This window comes from Callospermophilus lateralis, chromosome 15, assembly GCF_048772815.1.
Source record: "Callospermophilus lateralis isolate mCalLat2 chromosome 15, mCalLat2.hap1, whole genome shotgun sequence".
NCBI lineage: Eukaryota > Metazoa > Chordata > Mammalia > Rodentia > Sciuridae > Callospermophilus > Callospermophilus lateralis.
The window spans coordinates 56,795,035-56,818,689 of record NC_135319.1 but is presented as its reverse complement, the minus strand read 5'-3'; the positions used below and the strand labels follow the sequence as shown (position 1 = coordinate 56,818,689).

The 23,655-nt window shown below is 48.6% G+C and overlaps 1 protein-coding gene across 1 annotated transcript; it reads left to right on the top strand.

Annotated features, from left to right (window-relative positions):
• The first annotated feature begins 412 nt into the window (after positions 1–412).
• Mmrn2 (multimerin 2) lies at positions 413–18,075 on the top strand. Its single transcript, XM_076835114.1, has 7 exons — positions 413–668; positions 9,675–9,803; positions 9,882–9,988; positions 10,073–10,153; positions 10,851–11,036; positions 11,146–12,963; positions 16,760–18,075. Exons 1-7 carry the CDS (start codon positions 505–507, stop codon positions 17,140–17,142), a joined length of 2,868 nt encoding a protein of 955 aa, XP_076691229.1. The 5' UTR covers positions 413–504; the 3' UTR covers positions 17,143–18,075.
• Positions 18,076–23,655: the final 5,580 nt, after the last annotated feature.

The window sequence follows — 23,655 nt, the reverse complement described above, 5'->3', positions numbered from 1 at the left end:
ATACCCTGGGCTTTGGCTGTGCTGTGTGACCCCAGGATAGCTCCTTTCCTTCTCTGAACCTCCACTCACAGCCCAGTGGCAAAAGGTGCTGAGGAGGCATAGAGTACCTCCACTTCCTGGCCAGCAGCATGGGTGGGCAGCAGGGTCTCCCCCCGAGACTGATAAACCGCTTCCTGCAGCCCCACCTGCAAGCCTAGGCATTTCTCCTGACTCCCATGGGTTTGTAGGGCCACCCTCTGAGTCTCCCACACTCTAGTGTCCCTAAGCCAAGTCCTCCTGGAGCACAGGAACTGGTCTGCGTGGTTGGCGGCCTCTGTGGGGGCCAGGCAGGAGGCGGGGGTGGGGGGGCAGCGGATGAGACCTACCCGGTGGGCCGGCCCAGGCCACTTCCTCTCTTTGTTGTCCCGTGTTTTCTTTTCCTTCTGAGATTTAACTTGAAGACCACGTCACTGGCAGTTTCTGCAGTCATTTGCCAAACCAGCCCAAGCCTGTCCCACCAGCAAGATGATCCTGACTCTGCTACTCGGTCTTGGAGGGCCCCTGGGCTGGGGGTTGCTGGGGGCCTGGGCCCAGGCCCCTGATACCAGGTTCTCTGATCCACACCACCCAAGGCTGCCTGGGGTCTGGGGTGCAGAGGCTGAGGACACCAGCAGGGACCCTGTCAGACGGTAAGGAAGGCCTGGACCTTGGCAGAGGTCACTGGGCAGCATCTAGTCCCAGTTCGGTCAGAGCAGGGATTCTCTGAAGCCATCTGTGAAATGGGCTAATACTATCTACCTGCAGGGCTAGCCGTGAGGCTAGGCATCCTTCAAGGGTCTGTGTCCAGAAAGCCTGTATTTGGGCACTCCAGAACTTCATCTAAGAATGACAGGGAGACTTGCCTGCCCCATAGCAGGGAATCTGAGCTGGGATTTGGGGGTGGGAGGAACAGCTCCTAACATTGATCACCCAGCATGGGGCACTGAGGGATTGTGATTCTAGATGTTTCCAGCCAGTGAGGCCATGGTCCCCGTTCTTTGAAGGAAATCAATTCAGACAACTGAGCCCCAGCAAGGCTGATCCAGCCTAAGCCCTGAGGTATGGCCACTCCTGGGGATAGGGTTTTGATCTGATGCCCAGGAAGCCTGTCCCTGACTGCCAAGCAGTGAAGAGAGAGGGCTTCCTGCTGCCAGAGCACAAGGAGGCAGGGGCATCCAGAGAGCTCTGCCACAGGGTCCCTCTGGAAATGAGTGGATGGCGTCACAGTCGCACCCCAGACGCCATCCTCTAACACTCTATTTGTACAGGGCCAGGGACCCTCCTGTACATAGGTTCTGGTCCTGTGGGTTCCCCCTCAGGGAATGAGGTGGTCCTGGAGCCTCATCTCCAGTGCCCCACAGGGCAACAGGTACCATCTGCTGGGCCAGCCTCTGGGCCAGGCATGTTGCCAAGTGTCATCTCCGTTAACTTCTCTAACAGCCCCATTTACAGAGGAGGTGCCCCAGGACAGGTAGAACAGGATCTGCGTTGACTTTCCAGCTCAGAGCCAACCTTCTGAGTGGAACACTAAGATCTGGAAGTGAGGGGCCCAACCACACCCACCCACAGCCTTTTATCTGCAGGTATGGAAGGAGCCATCACGTGTGCCTATAAGACAATCTGCCTGGGACAGGTCTTATCCAGCTTCTTCCATTTCTGGGTAACTGTTTGTGGACACTTCTCTGACAGCAGGTTTGGCCAGGGAGAAACAGGAGGGCACAAGTAGGCAGTATATAGTGACCCTTAGAGAGGAAAGGGCTGTGGGGAGTAGGGAGCAGAAGCCCCAGAAGTTGGATGTACAGAGACTCCATTTCTGCCTCTCCCCTAGTTTGGTTCAGGGTGGGACGCAAAGGTGATTCTTGGTGTGGGGAGTCCAGCCACCCAATTCCAGTTTCAGGACCAAGGACCAAGCCTTCTCTCCTAAGGCCATCGGCTTCATGCCCCAGTTTCTTCCTCTCCCTTTGATGAAAAGGAGGATGAGGGGACCAGGAGGAGAGAGAAGGAAACCACTCTTCTTTCTCCCCACCCCCTTGGTTGTGGAGAAAGAGAGTGCATTCCCTAAGACCCGGGTAGCAAGTGTCCCTCAACCTTTCCCTGGCTGCTCTGAGCAACTTGGGGCGGGGAGTGTGTGTGTGCACCAGTTCACCTGGTTCAGGAATGCCCAGGCTTCCCAGGCCTGAGACCCTTGCACGCCAGAGTTTCCTTCCTGCGCCTCCAGAAACTGCAGACCCCACAGGCCAAGCCCAAGTTGTTGGAGCATCCGGAGGGGTGCTGGGAAAGGAAGGAAACATGCATCTTCCTGGGCTGATTGCGTCCCATGCTCATGCTCCTGTGACTTGGGAGGTGGAAACTATTCCACTCCAGCCAGCAGGGAAGGGGAGGTGGACCAGGCACTTCACTCCAACAGTCCTGAAACAGAGGAGAGGCACCGTCAGCGACAAGCCCCTGGCTGCCAGAGCCAGGCCTCGCGACTTGATTTTGCCTCTCACACCTGTTTCCAGAACTCCAGAAACAGGGCGGACCCCGGACACAGAACCAAATCAAATGCTTTGGAAAGACAAGCTCGAACAGGACTACTCAGTGCCTGATGCCCCATGTCCCCAGATTGCCAGGTCCTCGGGTAGAGGAGGGACTGGTTAGCCTGTTCTTAGGTCCCTGGCACCCCACAAGGTCAGGGTAGGGGATCCAGCAACATGAATGTTTGGACTCCTTGAAGAGGAGGCTCATACCAGCTCCGTGGCTTGGGTGGGGTGTTTAAGAATGTGGGCTCCTTGGACCCTAGTGGTGTGCTCTAGTCCAAGTAGGGATTGCGGAGCCTGGGCAAGGTATCCGGCTCTCCACAGTAATCATCACAGCTTGGAGGCCTAGGGACACCACCCAGGACCTCAGGGCTCCTAAGTGATGGGTCAGAGTCAGGTTCCACATCAGCTGGGTGCAAACCCCAGGTGTCCTTTATTCTGTCCCCACAAGAGGAATGGGAGCACAGGGTATGCCTCTCCCAGCCGCCCAGCTGGCCCATCACCAGCCTCAGGCTTCTGCCCATGGGAGGAGTGTTTGGGATTTTTGCAGTGGGATCTGGAGACCCAGAAAAGTCCAATATGTTGCTGAAGATCCCAGGAGTAAGGTGGAAGCCAGGGTGGCCATGTGTTCCCACTCCTGGACACAAGGCCCTGTGTGGGAACTGGAAAGCACCCCCACTGGTCAGAGCTGACACTCCCAGGCCCACACTTAAGGAAGCCCAGATCCAGGCTGGCAGCCCAGTGGGCTTCACACTTCTCTGTGAAGTCCCCTCTCTGGCTCAGGGACAAAGTCCTTGAGTGTCTCCCCTGGGATGTTCATGCTAATGGCTGGACTCAGATCCTCAGAAAGAAAGGTTGTTGAGAACTGCCCTCCTTCCCCAGGAAGACTTGAGGCTTGGTCGGGTGGGGTTACTGGCTGGTTAAGAGGCACTTAAGTGCTCTGCTTTCTGGACAGCACATGCATTAGCAGATCCATTATGCAGGAAGCTCTGGCTCCCGGCTCTGCCTTCCCGAGCTCTCCTCTCTGTGTCCCCAGGGATGCAGCTTCTGCACATTTCCAGGAGGAGGGGGAGGCCTTGCTCAAGGTCACCCAGTCCAGGGAAGGAAGGGGAGGAGAGCTCCATGCCTCCCTGCTCCCTGCTCTTGTCCCTCCGGTTTAGGGCAGGCATTAGGTTGGGGCCATGGGCAGGTACAAACCAGGCCAGAGGAGCCCACGCTCATTCTACATTGGCACCTGCCCCTCAGTAGACCGTTGGGAGATAAAGGCACTCATAGGGCTTCCCAGGGGAGGTTGCAAAGTGGGAGCAGGCCTGAGACAGAGAGTCATGGAAACAATGGGGCACTTGTACATGTGGGGCCCAAGGCATGCATGCCAAAGCCAGCCGGGGGCTGCCAAGAGCCAGAGGAAACCAAAGCAAAGGTTAGGAATGTTCCCAGGGCTTCAGGGCCAGCAGCCTGCACTATGCCAAGGGAGGGATTGCCAAGGGAGGGGGAGCACAGTAGGGGAATAGTGGCCTCTAGAGTCCAGGGTTTGGGCAGGTCAGAAGAGAAAGTTCCCGGGCAGGAAGGGTGGGCAGCACTGCTTCCAGTTCTAGGAGTTGTTAGAGGTGTAAATTACCGCTCACTTCTGGCAGACTGGACTAGGCCAGGCGCGCCCAGGGCACAGGCCTTCCGGGCCCTTTGCAGTAGGTCAGAGGGTGTGTGAAGAATGTGACTTGTTTAGACAGGGTGTTTCTCAGCCTCCGCGCTCTTGGCATTTTGGGCTGTATACTTCGTTGCTGTCGGGGGCTATTGGAGGCTGTCCGGTGCATCCGGGAGTGTTGAACAGCATTCTTGGCCTCTGACCACTAGATACCAACAGCACCCACCACCCAGTTACAACACAATGTCCCCAGACCCTTGCCAAATGCAACTGAAGAATTTCCCCTGTACCCTACTGAAAACCACTGGTTTAGAGAGATATAGAGGCCGTGTTCTAGAAACTTTTAGGAAGCCCAGGGTATTGTGTCTGTGACAGGCAGCACCTCACCCACATCTCCCAAGCGCCTGAGCTCCAGGTCCAGGACTACACAGTGCTTCAGCATTGAGGGAACATTCCTTCCTTTCAGCCTGATTTTGATGTGCTTGCATTTTGCCATTTGCTCATCCCTCAGGGATGCTCGTGCCCCTTTCTGGTCTCTGTATATTGATTGGTACGTCAAGCACGTGACAATGTCCCATTGTTTTCATGATTTGGCTTTTTTTTTTTTTTTTTTTTTTTTTTTTTAGTGATGGTGGTACTGACATGAACATAGGGATGCTACACCCCCAGCCCTTTTTTTTTTTTTTTAAAGAGAGTGAGAGAGGAGAGAGAGAGAGAGAGAGAGGGGAGAGAGAGAGAGAGAGAGAGAGAGAGAATTTTTAATATTTATTTTTTAGTTATCGGCGGATATAACATCTTTCTTTGTATGTGGTGCTGAGGATCAAACCCGGGCCGCACGCATGCCAGGCGAGCGCGCTACCGCTTGAGCCACATCCCCAGCCCCCCTTTCTTATTTTATTTTGTAAAAGGGTCTTGCTAAATTTTAGAGATGGGCCTTCAACTTGTGATCCTCCTGACTCAGCCCCCCGAGTCACTGGGATTACAGGTGTGTGTCACCACATCTATGGTTTAGAGTGCATCATCTTAATTTTTTTCTCTTATTTGTTTTTATGGTGCTGGGTAAAGAACCCAGGGTCTTGGGCATACGAAGCAAGTGCTCGATCCCTGAACCATGCCCACAGCCCTAGCGTGGGTCTTGATGGTTAGAAAGGAAACTCCTCATTCATTGTTCTCTCAAAATGTTCTTCCCTACTCATCCGCGTTTTCTTTTACAGATGGAAATGATTTTTTTAAAGTTCCATCCTTATTAGTTATACATACCCAGAGGCACGGGTCAGAAAACTATGGCCAGTGGGCCAAATCTGTCCCACCACCTTTTTTGTTTCAATAAAGTTTTATTGGAACACAGCGGGACTCATTCATTTACATATTGTCAGTGACCACTTGTGTGCTACAATGGTAGTGATGGGTAGATGTGACAGACTCCCTGGGACTTGGGAAGACTAAAATCAGGCCAGCTGCATGGGCATGCGAGGTGCCCAGGCACATAAACAAGGCCCTGCCCTGGGGCCCCACAAGGACTCTGAAGGGCCCACATTTGGTTTGATCTCTACTGTTGCCATCTTGAAATTCTTAATAGTTTTGAACAAGGAAATCACGTTTTCAATTTACACTGGGCCCTGCAAACTAGTTTTTTTGTTTTCCTTTTTTCTTTGTTTTTTGGTGGTACTGGGAATTGAACTCAGGGCGTTTTACTACTGAGCTACATCCCCAGCCCCTTTTTATTTTTATTTGAGACAGGGTCTCAATAGATTGCTGAGGCTGACCTTGAACTTGTCCTCTTGCCTCAGCCTCCCGTGTCGCTGGAAATATTGGTACATAGCGCCATCCCTGGCTTGTAGCTGCTCTTGTGTATTTACTATTTGTCCCTTCAGAGAAGTTTGTTGACCCTTGGGTTAGAGTCAACCAGATCTACAAGGTTCCTGGAGCCTAATAAACGCCCTGCCCTCTCTGCTCTCTGAAGGCAATGACTTCAGTTGTTTAGCTGATTCTTTTAGCATTTATCTCTGTATCTCCAAATAACATGCTATATTTCTACTCAGGAGATAGGATACCTGCGACTCAGCTCCCATTCCTACCCCATACCACGACCCAGAGGTGACTTGTGCGTGAGCACACAGCACCCACCCGCCACTCTCTCATGTTATCAATTTGAGTATTTATATCCCTACGACTATAAAGGGATATATTTGGAGAGTTGGGTCTTAAAATAAACCATGAATCTTTTTTTCCCCTACATACTTTTAGCTTTCCCTGGAGTAAAAAATTATCTTGTTTTTTCCTTCCTTGTTTTTCTGTGTCCTTGTCATTAACTCGATCCCAACCCCTCAGCTACTGGTTCATGTTAGGTGTTTGGCCAACTCTGTCCTTTTGGTGATGCCTCTCTCAGAGCTGCCTGGTGCATTCCAGTCTAGGCTGTTGCTGTGTCCCCACAGCCCACTGTTGTCCTTCGTCATCCTCCTGGAGGCTGCCTCCATCCTGATTCTGTGTGGGAACCCGATTCCTGAACTCATGCTTTCCTCTGTTTTGGCTTCTCTCCTGTTTAGGTGGAGCCTTTCCAGTACCACAGCGAGACTCAGTCCTGGCTGTACCTTGGCCATCTAGTGGAGCTCTAGATTTCTATGTTCAGTCCCCAACCTCAGAGAGTCTCCTTTAACTGGCCTGGGGTAGGAAAAGGCCATTCCAATTGCTAATGTGTGTCTGCATCTGTGTGTATGTGTGTGTGTGTCTATGTGTCTCTGTGTGTGTGTCTGTGTGTCTATGTGTCTGTGTGTCTGTGTGTCTAGGTGTCTCTGTGTGTGTCTATGTGTCTGTGTGTCTGTGTGTGTGTCTGTCTCTGTGTGTGTCTATGTGTCTGTGTGTCTGTGTGTGTGTCTGTCTCTGTGTGTGTCTATGTGTCTGTGTGTGTGCTATGTGTCTCTCTGTGTGTCTATGTGTCTATGTGTCTCTGTGTGTGTGTGTGTATGTGTGTATGTCTGTGTCTCTCTATGTGTATGTGTGTGTGTGTGTCCTTGTTTATCTCTGGAAGCACATAGAACCATCTTATCCCCAGAATTCTAAAATTTCTTGATGATGTGCTTTGATATGACTTTGTTTCCACCTTATTGCAGGTAACTGGTGGGCCTTTGAATCTGGAAACTTAAGTCCTTTGTTTCTGGAATATGTTTTTGATTTTTTTCAATCAATGACTTTTTCCCTTTGTTCTCTCTTTCTGGAACTCTTATTATTTGGATGTTGGATTTCCAGGACTGTGTTCTAGTTTTCTTAAATTTTCTCTCCTCTTTTACATCTCTCTGTTTGCTCTTGTTTTAGGAAAATTTCTTTAACTTTACGCTCTAGCCATGTCATTGTGATTACATTTCTTTTTCATTTCTAATGTTTAGTTTTTAATTTTTACAAGTTCTTTTTCTTCTTGGAATCCCCCCACCCTGCCCAGTGTCTTTTCCATAATTTCCTGTTCTTGTTTCTTGGATGAGGTCACTGTCTTATCAATCTGGAAATATTAGTACAATATTTTTGGAAAGTTTTCTTTTCCCTGCACACTCTTGGTTTACATCCAAGTTGACTTTATTCTATGAGCTCTTTTGGACCTCCTTCTGCCTTTGTTTGTTTGCTTTCAATGTGGGGGATTGAACTTGAGGCTCCTGCCTGCTCAACACATGCTGTTACTAAACCACATGCCTACTTAAGAGTAAGCAGACTGAAAAACTGAGGTCCGGAGATGTGGCTTTCTGATCTGTTTTGTTACAGGATACTCTGGCTGGGCTACTTTACCGGGGGCAACCCTGATGTCAGCATTTTTATTTTTTCCCTCTGGGACTGGGTCATTTTCCTGAGAAGCTTTTCCAGCCTGCTTACTAGAGGGTAAAGGCTGGCTGCCAGGCTTCTGGGAACCAAGTGGGAAAGCAGGAGTCTTATGCCCATAATGGATGTGGTCTCTCAATGCCTCAGTCTCTCTCCTTCCCCAGCAATATCTTTGATGATGCAGAAAATAAAATCCCAACACAAACAGCAACTCCAACACCAAGGCCCCTGAACACTGCCTTCTAACATCTCACAGTGTGGCCACTTCTCCCATATCACCCAGTCCCAGTGATATGTACTGGGTGGGTCAGGGCCTTCCCCTCCCCACTAGACCCTGATACAACCACCTATCTCTTACCCACCCCTGTCTTTTCTGTGCCCAGGAACCAGGGTGGCTCTTTCATGTGACTTGCTTAAACCCCTTCCTGACTTCCCTGCCCTCAGGACAGCGTAGCTCCTCCACTGGCACCCACCCCTCCGCAGTCTGGCTTCCTACCTCCTCCACCTCCTCCTTTCAGCCCTTCCTTCCCCCTCACCCATCCCAGCTCCTCTCCCTTTAAGACACAGCCCTTTTATTACCTCCTCTCAGAGCCTCCTCAGGTTCTAGCCTTTGTGGCTCTAAGATTGCCTGCTCTCCCTGGAGACCCTGAAGGGAAGGTCTGTGCCTCTGTCACACCATTGCAAGTGCCCAGCACCTGGCACCCAAGATTTGATGAGCTGAACTGGACTGTAGAGGTCATTGTGTCTTGCATCTCTGGGGAGCTTTGCTAGCTGCAGGGGTAGGGTGGGGCTTGACCTTCCCACTGACCCCATGGAGCCAGCCACCTGGACAGTGAGCTGGGTCCCTGTCAGCATGTACATCTCACTGCTTCCAGAACCACCACAGCCCATTCTGTGAAGAGCAAAGATGGAGGCACTACCCCTCAGGTGTGCAGGATGCTGAGTGTGACTCTCCAAACCACCCTGTAGGAACACAAGGCAGAGGCCTTTCCCAGAGAGGAAGCTGCCCTGCCCAGGCGCCTCCTCCTACAATGACCACTGCTAAGTCCACTTCCATCAGGGTTCTAATGGGCAAGGTCAGGGAGCAGGAGCCCTCACTACGATGGGGTTTCTGGTAAGTAGGATCGGGCAGGCTGTCACATGGGTAGGAGCAGCACTCACGGAGCACTAGTCTGGAGTTAGGCATTTGGTACTTGTCCACTCACTCCTGGAGGACATTGCCATCTCCATGGTTTAGCACAGAGAAGGAAACTCCCTACATGCCTTGCTGGAAGTACACAGCCAGAAAGTGTAAAGCATTAGAACCCAGGACTCTCCAGCTCCAACTACACACCATGCTGCCTCCCTCGCACAGGGAAAACAGCAAGAGTCCTCTGGCTCTGCAGGAAAATTCGCTGTGTGATAGTAGACGAGCTCCCTAGCCTCTCTGTGCTGCCCTGGAGGAGGTTTCGAGAAGGCAGTGGAGCAGGTGCCCTTGCAGGTAGGGTTTGTGGAGTGTTGCTTTAGAGCCCTGAGGATAGATAATGCAGAGCACCCCCTTATTAGGCTAATGGATTCCAGAGTCCCAGTACTGGGTGGGTCAGGGGGCATTATTGGGTGCCCTACACTAGCAGTCTCTGTGGACCCCTAAAGGGGATTGTTGGGGGACCTGGGCATGACTCAGCAGCCCTCTTCTCTGGTTTATTTTCCAGTAACTGGTGCCCTTACCAGCAGTCCAGACTGGTCACCTATGTTGCTGCTTGCAAAACGGAGAAATTCCTGGTCCACTCACAACAGCCATGTCCAGTGGGGGCTCCAGACTGCCAGAGAGTCAAAGTCATGTGAGTGGGGGCAGGCGGGCCGTTTGCATGGTCCCTGTGGGCTCCCTTTGGAGTCGCTGAGCCACCCTCCTCCCCCAGGTACCGTGTGGCCCACAAGCCGATATACCAGGTGAAGCAGAAGGTTCTGATCTCCATGGCCTGGAGGTGCTGCCCAGGCTTCAAGGGCCCCGACTGTCAGCATCATGGTAGGGCTCCCCGCCTTCCTTGACTCCAGAGGTCCTGCAGTTCCTCTGGCCTCCAGGGTCAACATTCCATGCTTCCTTCTGCAGATCCCACAGCAACCCCGGAGCCTGCAGAACCAAGGAATGACCCCCAGAAGCCGTGGGACCAGTTGGTCACCTTCGAACTTGGTGTGTTGCTTTCCTGGAAGGTGCAGGTCGGGCAGAGTTCATGTGTCCCTTCCTTCCTCCCCTCCAGACAGTGCCTTTTAAGGAAAACTTTGGGCCTGGAATCAGAAAGGGCCCCCTTGTTCCTTGCATGCTCTTCCCCTGGAGGCGGGGCCTGAGCACACATCTCCTTTTCCTGGACCCCATATTCTGTGAGACAGTGTTATCTGGCACCTTCCTTGACCTCTGAAGTACACAGGCTCCTGGGCCTGGAAGACACCTCCTCACCCTCTCCCCTACCCTTAACCAGGGCCAGAAAGTTATGTCATCTCTGGTCTGTGCAGTCAACACAGGAGAGCCACCAAGAGATATCATTTGTGGTGTCTTTCAAGGCTGGGCCCAAGGGTGGGATGGGCAATGAGTTTCATCCTGTGATGAACTCCTGTCAATTGACAGGGAGCACAGAGAATGTCATTGTAGCTAGGGAAGGAAATATGCTGGGATTGACCAGTCATGTCTGCTGTGGGTGTGGGAAGGAAGGTGAGAACTCAGTTGTCATGCCTTTGACTTTCTGGGGCTGAAGTCTTCTAAATTCCAGCTCAGAGATTGTTAACATGCACCTCCCCTCCCTTGCTCTTGGCTCCCAAATCCTCTTTGGACTTCATGATCTGCCTAAGCCTGGCAAGTTAGGCTTCAACACCTGTGTCTGCTGTGTATTCAGGCCACCCCACTGCAGAGCTCAACGAGGTAGAGGAGGTCGATGTTCAGGTGCAGCATGAACAGCAGGAACACCTACTGAAAGATCTCCAGAATGATGTCGACCAGGCAGCAGACAGCCTCCCCGGGCTGTGGAAGGCTGCAACAACAGAGACATCTGCAACCACACAGGCAAATCAAACAGAGCTGGGTGAGTAGCAGGTTCTAGAGAAGGCCTGGATTTCAGAGGCCCTGCTAGTCCCCACTGGGGAGGGCTGTCTGTTGCTGTGGGCTTATGTAAACACATGCGTCTGTTGCAGAGTTTCCTGGTGGGTCCTTGGAGCAAGTGCTGCTGCCCCACATGGACACCTTCCTGCAAGCACATTTCAGCCCTATCTGGAAGAGCTTCAACCAGAGCCTGCACAGCCTCTCCCAGGCTGTAAGAAACCTGTCTCTTGACGTAGAGGCCAACCGCCAGGCCATCAAGAGGATCCAGGAGAGTGCTGTGGGCAGAGCAGAGTTTCAGGAGCTTGGTGCCAAATTTGAAGCCAAAGTTCAAGAGAATGCCCAGAGAGTGAGCCAGCTACGCAAGGATGTGGAGGACCACCTGCACACCCAGCACCTCTCCCTGCAGCACTCCCTGTCTGAGGTCCAGGCTGATGTGGATACCAAGTTAAAGCACTTGCTCAAGACCCAGGAGTACCCAGGGGCTAATGGTAGCCTGGTGATGGCAGCAGCAGGGGCAGCAGCAAAGCCAGAGCCAGAGAGCCTGCAGGCCAGACTGGGCCAGCTGCAGAGAAACATCTCAGCCCTGCATGTGGCCACCAGCCAGAGGGAAGAAGAATTGCAGAGCACCCTCAGGGACATGAGGGCCACCCTAGCCCAGCATGTGGAAGAAATCAAGGAGCTATACTCTGAGTCGGATGAAACCTTTGATCAGATCAGCAAGGTGGAGCGGCAGGTGGAGGAGCTACAGGTGAACCACACGGCTCTGCGAGAGCTGAGAGTAATCCTGATGGAGAAGTCTCTGATCATGGAGGAGAACAAGGAAGAGATGGAACGACAGCTCCTGGAGCTCAATCTCACCCTCCAGCACCTGCAGGGCGCCCACGCCGACCTCATCAAGTACATCAAGGACTGCAATTGCCAGAAGCTCTACTTTGACCTGGATGTCATCAGGGAAGATCAGAAGGATGCCACTCGCGCCCTGGAGGAAACCCAGGTGAGCCTGGATGAGCGGCGCCAGCTGGACGGCTCCTCGCTGCAGGCCCTGAGGAGCGCCCTGGATGCTGTGACTCTGGAGGTGGATGTGCACAAAGAGGAGGGCAGGCAGGCGCGGGCCGAGAGGGCCCGGCTCCGGAGCCAGCTGCAGGCGTTGGATGGCCAGGTGGGCGCACTGAAGACAGGCGCGGACGAGACCCGCCGCCAGATAAGCCAGCTACACAGCTCCTTCGCAGCCCTGCTGGAAGACGCACTGCGCCACGAGGCTGTGCTGGCCGCGCTCTTTGGTGAGGAGGTGATGGAGGACATGTCAGAAGAGGCGCCTGGCCCGCTGCCCTTGCGTTATGACCAGATCCGTGTCGCCCTGCAGGAGGCTGCCAGTGGGTTGCAGGAGCAGGCGCTTGGCTGGGACGAGTTGGCCGCCCGGGTGGCAGCTCTGGAGCAGGATTCGAGTCACCGCTCAGAGCCTTCAAGGCGGGCAGAGCACCTGGAGCCCAGCCACGATGCCCAGCGGGAGGAGGCAGGAGCCACCACTGCCCTGGCTGGGCTGGAGCAAGAGCTCCAGCGCCTGAGCTCCGACGTCAAACGCGTGGGGCAGTGCTGCGATGCCTCCTGGGCTGCCTCCCTCAATGGCTCCCTTGAGGGCCTCCACCACGCCCTCTCCACCACTGAGCGTGGCTTGGAGCAGCATGAGAGGCTCTTCCACAGCCTCTTTGGGAACTTCCAAGGGCTGATGGCAACCAATACCAGCCTAGACCTGGGGAAGCTGCAGGCCATGCTGAACAGAAAAGGGAAGAAGGAGCAGAAAGGTGTGGAAACTCCCAGGAAGAGGGACAAAAAGCAAGTGGCATCTTGGGTGGATGCACATGCCAAAGGACTGGAGCAAGATGCCCTGGGCACAGAGCTCTGGGAGGCAGGTGAGTGCCTGGGTTGGGAAGTCTGAGCAGGTCTAGAGGACAGTATTGTCTGACAGCCCAGCAGCTGGTCTACCCTGGAGAGGGACAGGATGCAAGAAACCAGGTTGGTCATCAGTCACCATTACCCACCTTCTCCTTGACTCACCTTCTTTCCTCTTAAGCTCTCTGGAGTATAGGCAGGTCATGAGAATAATTGTTGGTGTCAAAGCCCATGATCTGGCAACAGTGCCACGTCCATGTTAAACCATCAGAAGCTCTGAGTCCCAACTGTGGACAGAGGGGGAGGGCCTTTCTTTCTTCCATGGCATTCCCTCAAATTCCTTCATTTCAGCTCTTCACAACCCTGCACCCCCCATTAACCAGCTTACCCTGGTATAGGAATTGTGATGGGGCCTGCAAATGGCAGCACCCAACAAGAAAGAAATGTAGGAAGAAGCCTTGGGTCCTGAAAGCAGTCCATATTCAGACAGTCCAGTTGGTCTGTTTCATCACTCTGTGCCAGGCCCCTGAAAAGCCCTTCTTGGACTTTTTTTTTTTCTTTCCAATGCTGGGGATTGAACTTTGGGGGTATTCTACTCAGTGGTACATCCTCAGTTCTTCTTATTTTTTGAGATAGTGTCTTGCTTAGTTGCTCAGCTGGCCTAGAACCTGCAATCTCCCTGCTGCAGCCTTCTGAATAGCTGGGATTACTGGAGTGTACCACCATGCCCGGCTCCTTCTTGGGCTTTGTCATGATGAATCATCACAGTAGCTCAACAATCCATTCACTATCATTACCATCTTACCTGAAACCAAGGCTCAAACCCAGAAAGTGACCAGATCACACAGCTGAAGAACATCACAGAGAAGCTGTCTCTAGGGTGCTGACTTTCCCCTTCTGGGGCTCTTGAAGGTTGGCTTCTGCAGGGCCCCAGGCTCTAGGTCTACAAGGTTGCTCTGAGTTTGAGGCCAATATTCCAACCTTTCCCTGAGGGTGGATCTGGGTTTTAAGTGATTCTATCTTTCAGAAAATTTGGCTTTGGCATTGGGGCCCCTTCCTCATCCAGTCACAGGGCTAAGTATAAAGCCATCATCATGGCTGCCTATACGCTGGAATAGGCTGGTGAGCAGGAAGTATGAACTGTGCTGAAGGTCCATCTCAGCCCATGCTGAACAGAAAAAGGAAGAAGGAGCAGAAAGGTGTGCAAACCCTGCTGCCCTCCATTAGAGCCCCGGAGGAAGTGTGGAGCCGTGGAAAGAGCTCACGCTCTCATCACCTGTCTCAGTTTCTTACTCTGTAAAATGGGACAATTACTACTTGTATCAAAGAGTTATGAAGAATGACAGCTACATCTTCCAAATACCTAGCACAAGACCCAAGTGTCTTTTCCACAGCATTTTCACAGCTGAGGCTGTGTCCACTTCTACTACTTCTTCCATATTGTTTTCCTCTTGTGAGTGGTTCAAGGTCTTTATACTGATGACATTCAGCTTTTGCTTAATGATTTCAGGATCTGTGTTTACCACTACAGTATTTTGTTATTTCAAAATATATTTTTCCTTTAAAAAAACCCCTTTATTTCTCTTACAGAAAGTCCTTAGGACTTGGATTTGTGCCCCACAGGGACATGCACAACCCTTCCACCAACATGAAGGGCATGTTGGGATTTTTAGCTCTAAAGTGAATGAACTCCCAGGAACAGCAGAGTGAGAGAGGACCCATTACCGGCAGAGGGCGTTGTCAATCAGCTCTTTATCAACTGGGCAAGAGCCCCACCTTCTGGGTACTTGCGGAACTGCAGCACCAGCTGCCTGTCTTTCATTCGCACAGTTACTCTTCCAAGCTAATTGTTAGAAAAATCTTCCAGAATTAGAGAAAAGAATAATTTTATTATTGCTGGACTGGGAGTCACAATCTGGGTTCTAGATCAGGAGCCTAAGTCACTAACTGTTATGTGAGGACTTGGTTTATTTCCTGAAAAATGGGGAGCTTAGTCTCAAATTCTCTCTCTTCCCCAGAGAAAACATATTGAAAAAAAAACACAAGGAGGGCTGAGCTTATGGCTCAGCGGTAGACCACTCCCCTAGCACATGCGAGGCTCAGGGTTCAATCCTCAGCACCACATATAAATAAGTAAAATAAGGGCATTGTATCCAACTACAACTAAAAATTAAATATTCTTAAAAAAAAAAAAAGTGGTGCCAAGGTCACAGCAGGGCCTCGAGTAGAACCTCACTTTTTTTTTTTAGTTTACATAGTATATTTATTTATTTATTTATTTATTTATTTATTTATTTATTTATTTATTTTTATGTGGTGCTGAGGATTGGACCCAGTGATTTACAGTGCTCTAACACTGAGCTACAACTCCAGACCTCCTGTCCCATCTTGTGGTTCTGCCCTCTTGTCACTCAACCACCCTGGCCAGGCAGCCAGCAGGCTCCTTCATCCTTGTACACATGACTTCCTCTGTCTCCAGGCTTGTGTGTGGGCCTGGTGTCTCCAGCAGGACTATCCTCTTAAGCCCAGAGAAATTGTTTCTGCAAATGAGGAAAGCAGGCACAAAACCAAGAGATCCGAGGTCTGCTCACAGCGTGGTAATTTATTACAAGTTGTCTCTTTCTGGGCCTCAGTTTCTCCATCTGTAATCTCTGTGCAACACTTTGGAAACCACACTGAGAAGGCCAGTTGAAGGAGGCTTCTGTTACCTTCTTGCTTTAAGCTCCTGTGCCCACATACAATAGGAAACACCTTCACTGCTTCTCAGTTATCTTGAGGAAACTAAATTATTCTCTTTCCCCTGGGTGTCAAGATTCCTCAAAGGTAGCAGTCATCTGGGAGTCATTCCTGTCTCAGCCTGCCATTTGCAAACCATATCTCCTTGAGCAGCCAGCTAAAGATGAAGCCTCAGTTTTCTTCCTCAGGGACTCTTTTCTCTTAAGAAAGTTGTGAGAAAAATGGATCAAACAGAAAGTGCTTAGTTAAGTTAGGCATGGTGGCTCAGACCTAATCTCAGGGACTTGGGGGTTAAGGCAAGAGGATCACAAGTTTTGAGGCTGGTCTTGACAACTTAGTGAGACCCTCAAAATTTAAAAAAATATATATTTTTAAGGGCTGGGGATGTAGTTCAGTGGTGCTGTGTTCAATCCCCAGGACAACAACAAAAAAAGTGCTTTATTGAAATGTACATTAGTCAGACAATGGATTTATAGTTCCCCTTCTCCCTCATTCTCTGAGATCATATAGCTGTTAGGAATATTTAGGTTGTCTAGAAATAGTGACCTATTTCTAACACCAATAAGGTAAGGAAGGCATATCGCCATCTTTCCAAACTGGCAACCTATGCTGGTTCACAAAATCTGACTACTTCAATACCTTAAGAAAACAACGAAGAAAGCATGCAAGCACACAGAAGTACCTTTTCAAAATCCCAGGACGGCTCTGTGACCTTAGGGGTCTGTGGAAAGAGAGAGTCACTGGAATTCTTTATTCTTATATAGGGGACACACAAGGGGAGGTTCCATGGAACATTCTATTCATAAAAAGGCAAAGGGTAAGATTGCAAAGGAACAAGGAGACAGCCCACAGTTGGGCAATGCCCACTCCCAGAGCTGCACCTTCTGTCCCAGCAGAGGCAAGTGCACTTCCATTGCAGTAGGGACAATACCAGTCCAATACCTCTTTATTCAGGACTTAAAGGTGTGTGCATAGCTCCTGTCCAGGGCGGCCCTCTACAAAGGCAGGTCTCAGCTTTTAATTTTTCACCCAAGGGAGTGAAAGACCAAGTCACTGAGCACTCTTCCTCCTTCATTTCAGGCTCCCCTGTGGCCTTCTATACCCGCTTTTCAGAAGGTACAGCCGCCCTGCAGACGGTGAAGTTCGACACCGTGTCCATCAATGTTGGCAGCAGCTACTTCCCTGAACACGGCTACTTCCGAGCCCCTGAGCGTGGCGTTTATCTATTTGCAGTGAGCGTTGAATTTGGCCCAGGCCCCGGCACGGGGCAGCTGGTATTTGGAGGTCACCATCGGACCCCAGTCTGTACGACAGGGCAGAGTGGGGGAAGCACAGCCACAACCTTTGCTATGGTTGAGCTACAAAAGGGTGAGAGGGTATGGTTTGAGTTAACTCAGGGATCAATAACCAAGAGAAGCCCATCAGGCACTGCATTTGGGGGCTTCCTGATGTTCAAGACCTGAAACCTGGGTACGGCTCTCATCAGACATCAGGGACCTGCCTGCTCTTCTTGGCCTGAGGCCCCACCTAGCAATGGTCTGGAGACCATCCAGTTGGCCTAGCTCTTCTCTGGAAACCCTCTACAAAAGACCACTTGATATCCAGTTCTGTGGTTTCCTCTAGATGCACTGGGTCGGGGTATTCCTCAAAGAGGAGGAGAGAGAGACTGCTTCTCTCTGGGCAGGGCCTTGTCCTGGAAGTGTGAACCTCGGCTCCAACTGCCTTCTCAGATAGCATGGTTTGGACTCTGACTCTTGGCCATACCCTGCATTCTACAGACTTCTTTGGTATTTTGCTCTTCCTATTGCTGGGAACTTTAATACACTTTAAACCTCTCTTCTGCTTCCTCTTCTCCCTAAAAATGCTAGAAAGTCATTTTTTCCCCCAGGAGGTGATGGGATGGATATACCTCAGTGGTAGACTACTTGCCTCGAATGCATGAGGACCTGGGTACAGTCCTCAGAATTGCAAAACAAAACACAAACCAAAAAGCAGAGGTGACATTTAAGCCAAAATTGGAACCCAGTCTTCAGCTGTTACAGGACAAGATAAAACCAACCCTTTTGGTCTCTATCAATTAGAAATGGAGCAAAGTCCTGTTGAGTTAATCAAGGGCAACAAAATCAGCATATTCGGCTTCATTCTTCGTCTTCATCTGTACCTATAATTTTAATTTCACATCCTTTTCTCCTAGACTTATTCAGGGTAAAGGCCAAGACATGCCAAATAGGAACTAAAATGTATGTAGCCTTCACTGTTTTTACTTCATCCAGTATATCATGACTGTACTACTTCTTAGCATCTCTAACCAGGAAGGGTGCTGAGGGAGGAAGAAGTGAAGGAATAAAATCTCCCTCGATGATGATCAACTTTGGAATAAAGTGATGCCCTTCAAATCTCTGCCTCATTTACTTTTTTAAATATTTATTTTTTAGTTGTACACAATACCTTTGTTTATTTATTTTTATATGGTGCTAAGGATCGAACCCAGGGCCTCGAACATGCTAGGCGAGTACTCTAGCGCTGAGCCACAACCCCAACCCCTGCCTCATTTACTTTTGGAGAGAGAAAACATTTGGCAAAGTATGTGGAGATATGGGACAACAATGAGACTGTGTGAGATCAATGTGATTCTCATTATTCTAGGCCCAGTTTGACTTCAGCAATTTCAGTTAATTTTACATGAAATAAATAGTGGCTTCCACACTGGGCCATGACATTGATACCAGACAGTATAGCAAAGAAAAGCAATTATTCCTGCAATATAAACATGTGGTTTTCAAAAATTTTCAGATCCTAGAGGAAACAGCCTTGAGAAAGCAGTCATCAGTTGTCGGAAAATAGAGTGGAATTTTGGGGAATAATATTCAATATTTGTTGAATTTTTAAAAAAACATTTTAAAAAATATATCCTTATTTTGTTTGTTTATTTTTATGTGGTGCTGAGGATTGAGCCCAGGGTCTCACATATGCGAGGCGAGCGCTCTACCACAGGACCACAACCCCAGCCCCAATATTTGTTGAATATAATCTTTATAAGAAAATCAGATTGGACTGGGTAATAAGTTGGTGGTTGTGTTAACAAGGTTTCTAGTATGCCTTGTAATTTCCCTGGAGTCATTCATTCAAATTTCCCCTCTGAATTTATTTGCTAGAAAGCTTTATAAACTCAATTACTAAAATATCAATGTTAAAATGGACAATTTTCCAGGCTACTCTGCCACTGATGGTTTGACTTTGGGTAAATCACAACTCTCCAAAACTTTGTCTATCCATAGTGAGAGGTGAGCAATCTAACAGCTCTCTCATTAAGTATTCTTGATGTTGACCACAGGTTGAATCTTGCTCACCTCCAATGAAGCTCTCAGTTGAGAAGGCCATTCCTGATCCTGGGTATATGTAGTTGGGCCACGGCAGGTCCAAGACTATAGTTCCTGAAGGATGTCACTCCTGCTGCCAGCCAGACCAACCTGTCTTGGATCTTCTTGTTGCTATTGAGCAGGTCCTGCTGATGACTAAAGCTGAAATATTGGGGCAGTGTGGTCTTACTCTTTAAGACTTCCATTTGGAATTTTTTGCACATAATAAGCAGAGTGAATTAATCTTGTCCATAAAGGGTGCCTGCCTTCCAACTTCAGAGGATAAGTGCTCTTCAACAGGAAGTTTGTAAATAAAAGCTAACCTGGCTAACTCTGCCAGCAGCATTGTATCAGGCACTCCTGACATTTCTAGAATCATGGTTCTTTTAGCTAGGGTGCCTTCCATACAACAAAACATATGTGACTGCACATCATAAAACCTTAAGTACAAATTTTCTATTTACACAGTTCTATGATTAGAAACCTAGGTCAGCAAGAAATCTTAACTTCCTCTGAGATTTCTTACCTCTGCTGAGGTAACTAACTCTGGGTAGAGACTTTCTCAGTGCCCTTCCAGGGAGACCCCTGTGATCCAGGCTAATGTTAAAAACTCCTTACTTGAGGCCCCAGAACAACACAAGGGTCAAACACACAGTGGAACTTCCCCAAACCCGGAGCAGGGGGAGATCATAAAAATATTTTTAAAATATTGCAAAGCAGGAAAGGGTACCATAAGCACATAAAGACATTTTTTTTTTTTTTTTTAGGGGCGGGGTACTGGGAATTGAACTCAGGAGCACTCTACCACTGAGCCACATCCCCAGCTCTATTTTGTATTTTATTTAGAGACAGGGTCTCGCTGAGTTGCTTAGTGCCTTACCTTTTTGAAGGCTGGCTTTGAACCCTCCATCTTCCTGTCTCACCCTCCTGAGCTGCTGGGATTATAGATGTGTACCACAGCGCCCAGCCAGTGTAGTAATTCCCCCCCCCCCAAAAAAAAAGAAAAAAGAAAAGAAAAAAAAAACGTAGAAAGGATCAGACAGAAAATCCCAAACACTTGAGATTAATGGAGAGATGGGAATGATTTCAAACTCAAACACAGCCCCTATACTTGGGTTCATGGGGCAGAATAAGAACCCAGAACAGGACGACTGCTGACCCACTGGAGGCAGGGAACTGCTGCCCCAAACAAGTGTGACCACATTGGAGTCAGGACCTGTAGGGGTCAATGCAGAATATGTCTCCCCACACCAACATGTCATGTTAAAATAACTTCTGTCCTTTACTTTTATTTCAGGAACACTGTAAGGAGGGTATAGTCTGTAAGAAGTATTTTTTTTAGGCTGGGAGTATGGCTTAGTGCTACAGCACTTGCGTAATATGCACAAGGCCCCTGGGTTCTATCTCTAGCACTACACACCTGCACACTCACACACACATAAAAAAATTTGTTATGGTTTAGATCTGGAATGTCCCCCAAAAGGAAGTGATGTGAAAACATGGCTTCGAAGGCAGCAAGGTTTTAGAAAATGATTATATATTTAGAAAATGAGTTATAACTTCATCGGTGGATTAATCCATTTGCTGGATTAACACTGGACTACAGTGTGGTAGCTGTAGGCAGGTAGGGCATGGCTGGAGGAAGTAGGTCACTGGGGCATGCCCTTGGGGACTGTACTTGTCCCTGCTCTTTCTGCTTCCCAGTTGCCAAGAACTGAGCAGCTTTTCTCCCCTATGCTCTTTGACAACAATGTTCTTCCTCCTCTCAGGCCCAGAGCAATGGAGCCAGTTGACCAAAGACTGAACCTCTGAAACTGAATAAGAGAGGATAGGTTAATGGACCCCAATTAAGTTTTTCCCCAAATGTAGAAACTGCTCCATGAAAATAATCTGTAGACACATTCTAGCCATGCTTTTGTCCCAGAGCAGAGGAAAAACTGCAGTTGGGGTCCGGGTGTGGGCTCAGTGATAAAGCACTTGCCTAGCATGTGTAAGGCACTAAGTTCAATCCTCAGCACCACATAAAAAAAATAAACAAATAAAATAAAGTTAAAAACAAAATAGAAGTTGGGGCAGACTTGAATGGAGGTTACAGGAAAGTTCAAACTCAAGGTCTGAAAGGGCATAGCCAATTAGAAGGTCACAGGCCATACCAATATCTCTGGAACTTTTCCAAGACCTGATTATTTTCTATGCAGATATTGATCAGTGCCCCCACTCAATAGCTATATAAGCCCCTAGACTAGGACATTTAAACAGCAACCTGCTATCAGGTCTCCTCTCTGCGAGAGTTCTCTCTTTTCTCCCCACTTGAATAAATTTTACTCCTTTCACTCTTGCCTTTCATCATTGTCTGTGGATTTCACTCTTTGAATTTGTGAGACAAATACCCAGAAAGAAATTGGCAGTGAGCTTCTGAGGCCTGCTGCAACACTGGAGGTAAGAGTGTACCATTAAGAGTCGTGACATCTCCATCATGTGGGATTAGGCCCCAACTTCCGTAGTAAGACTCCTGTGGCACAAGAATTAAAATCAAGAATCAATAGATAGGATGGACTCAAACTAAAAAGTTTCTTCTCAACAAAAGAAACAATCTGTGAGGTGAATAGAGAGCCTACATCCTGGGAGCAAATCTTTACCCCTCACACATCAGTTAGAGCACTAAATTCTAGGAACTCAAAAAGCTAAACATCAAAATAACAACTCAATCAATAAATGGGCCAAGGACCTGAAGAGACACTTCTCAGAAGATGATATGCAATCAATCAACAAAAACATGAAAAAATGTTCATCATCACTAGCAATTAGAGAAATGCAAACCAAAACCACTCTAAGATTTCATCTCACTCCAGTCAGAATGGCAGCTATTATGAAGACAAACAACAATAAATGTTGGCGAGGATGTTGGGGAAAAAAGTACATTCATACACTGCTGGCGGGACTGCAAATTGGTGTAGCCAATATGGAAAGTAGTATGGAAATTTCTTGGAAAATTGGGAATGGAACCACCATTTGACCCAGTTGTCCCTCTCCTCGGTTTATACCCAAAGGACTTAAACAGCATACTACAGGGACACAGCCACATCAATGTTTATAGCAGCACAATTCACAACAGCTAAACTGTGGAACCAACCTAGATGCCCTTAAAAAGATGAATGGATTAAAAAGAATATGGCATATATACACAATGGAATATTACTCAGCAATAAAAAGAATAAAATCATGGCATTTGCAGGTAAATGAATGAAGTTAGAGAAGATAATGCCAAGTGAAGTTAGCCAATCCCCAAAATCCAAATGCTGAATGTTTTCTTTGATATAAGGAGGCTGATTCATAGTGGGATAGGAAGAGGGAGCGTGGGAGGAATAGATGAACTCTAGATAGGGCAGAGGGGTTGGAGGGGAAGGGAGGGGGCATGGGGTAATTACTAATGGTGGAATGTGATGATCATTATTATCCAAAGTACAGGTATGAAGATACAAACTGGAGTGAATATACTATGTATACAACCAGAGATATGAAAAATTGTGCTCTATATATGTAATAAGAATTTTAATTCTGCTGTTTTATATAAATTAAAAAAGAAAAAGAGCCAAAACATGCCACCTGATAGTAGTGAAAAAGAATCTGGCTTTGCTGTGACTCTTGGAGATGATGCCCAGGCATCCCTGCTGTGATTAGCTGCTAATACTGAAAATGGGCTTTCTCAGCTGCAGCGGCCTACAACTTACACAGCTTCCACCCACCAGCAGAAGCAGAGAATTGAGTTTCATCTCAAACTCGTTTCAAAACCATAAGCTCAAGATAAACTTTTTCTCCTCTAAGTTGTTCTTGTCAGATATTTCATTTTGCAGAGATGAAAAGTTGACTAACAGGTTTTATAAGGTCTCCTTTCCTCTCACACTTTGAAGTTCTTCTCTACTCTTTATGTCAAAAACATAAAAATTTGATGGGAGTGGTGGCACACAGCTATAATCCAAGAGACTTGGGAGGCTGAGGCAGAAGGATCACAAGTTCCAGGCCAGCTTCAGCAACTTGGCTGTCTTAAAAAACAAAAAGGGCTGAAGATGTAGCTCAATGGCAAAGCACCCCTGGGTTCCATTCCCAGTATCAAACCACACACACACAAAAACATTAACAAACAAACAAACATAAAAACTCTGCCTCCAGTTCTAGCCTGAGCCTGGTTTCCATCCTTCTCCATTGGGAAAGATCAAAACATGGCTTGACAATGACAGAACCCTCTGAGGTTGGAGGTAAATGAATAGAGTGGAGAATTGCCTTTTATTTTTGTTCCAACAAACAGTTATTGTCGGGCTGGGGATGTGGCTCAAGCGGTAGCGCACTCGCCTGGCATGCGTGCGGCCCGGGTTCAATCCTCAGCACCACATACAAACAAAGATGTTGTGTCTGCCGAAAACTAAAAAATAAATATTAAAAATTCTCTCTCTCTCTCTCTCTCTTTAAAAAAAAAAGTTATTGTCCCATCACCCCAATACACATACAAACACACACAGAAGTAAAACCAAAAAACCAGGAAACCAAGACACACAGAGGGGAGACAAACAGATTCACTAGTATAAAGATGAGCAATTATCCCCAAATTGTCAAACATCT

Coding starts and splice junctions, on each gene's coding strand:
- Mmrn2 (XM_076835114.1), top strand. CDS start 505: ATGATCCTGACTCTGCTACTCGGTCTTGGAGGGCCCCTGGGCTGGGGG. Junction 9,989..10,072: donor CCCCGACTGTCAGCATCATG/GTAGGGCTCCCC, acceptor TTCCTTCTGCAG/ATCCCACAGCAACCCCGGAG. Junction 12,964..16,759: donor CACAGAGCTCTGGGAGGCAG/GTGAGTGCCTGG, acceptor CCTTCATTTCAG/GCTCCCCTGTGGCCTTCTAT.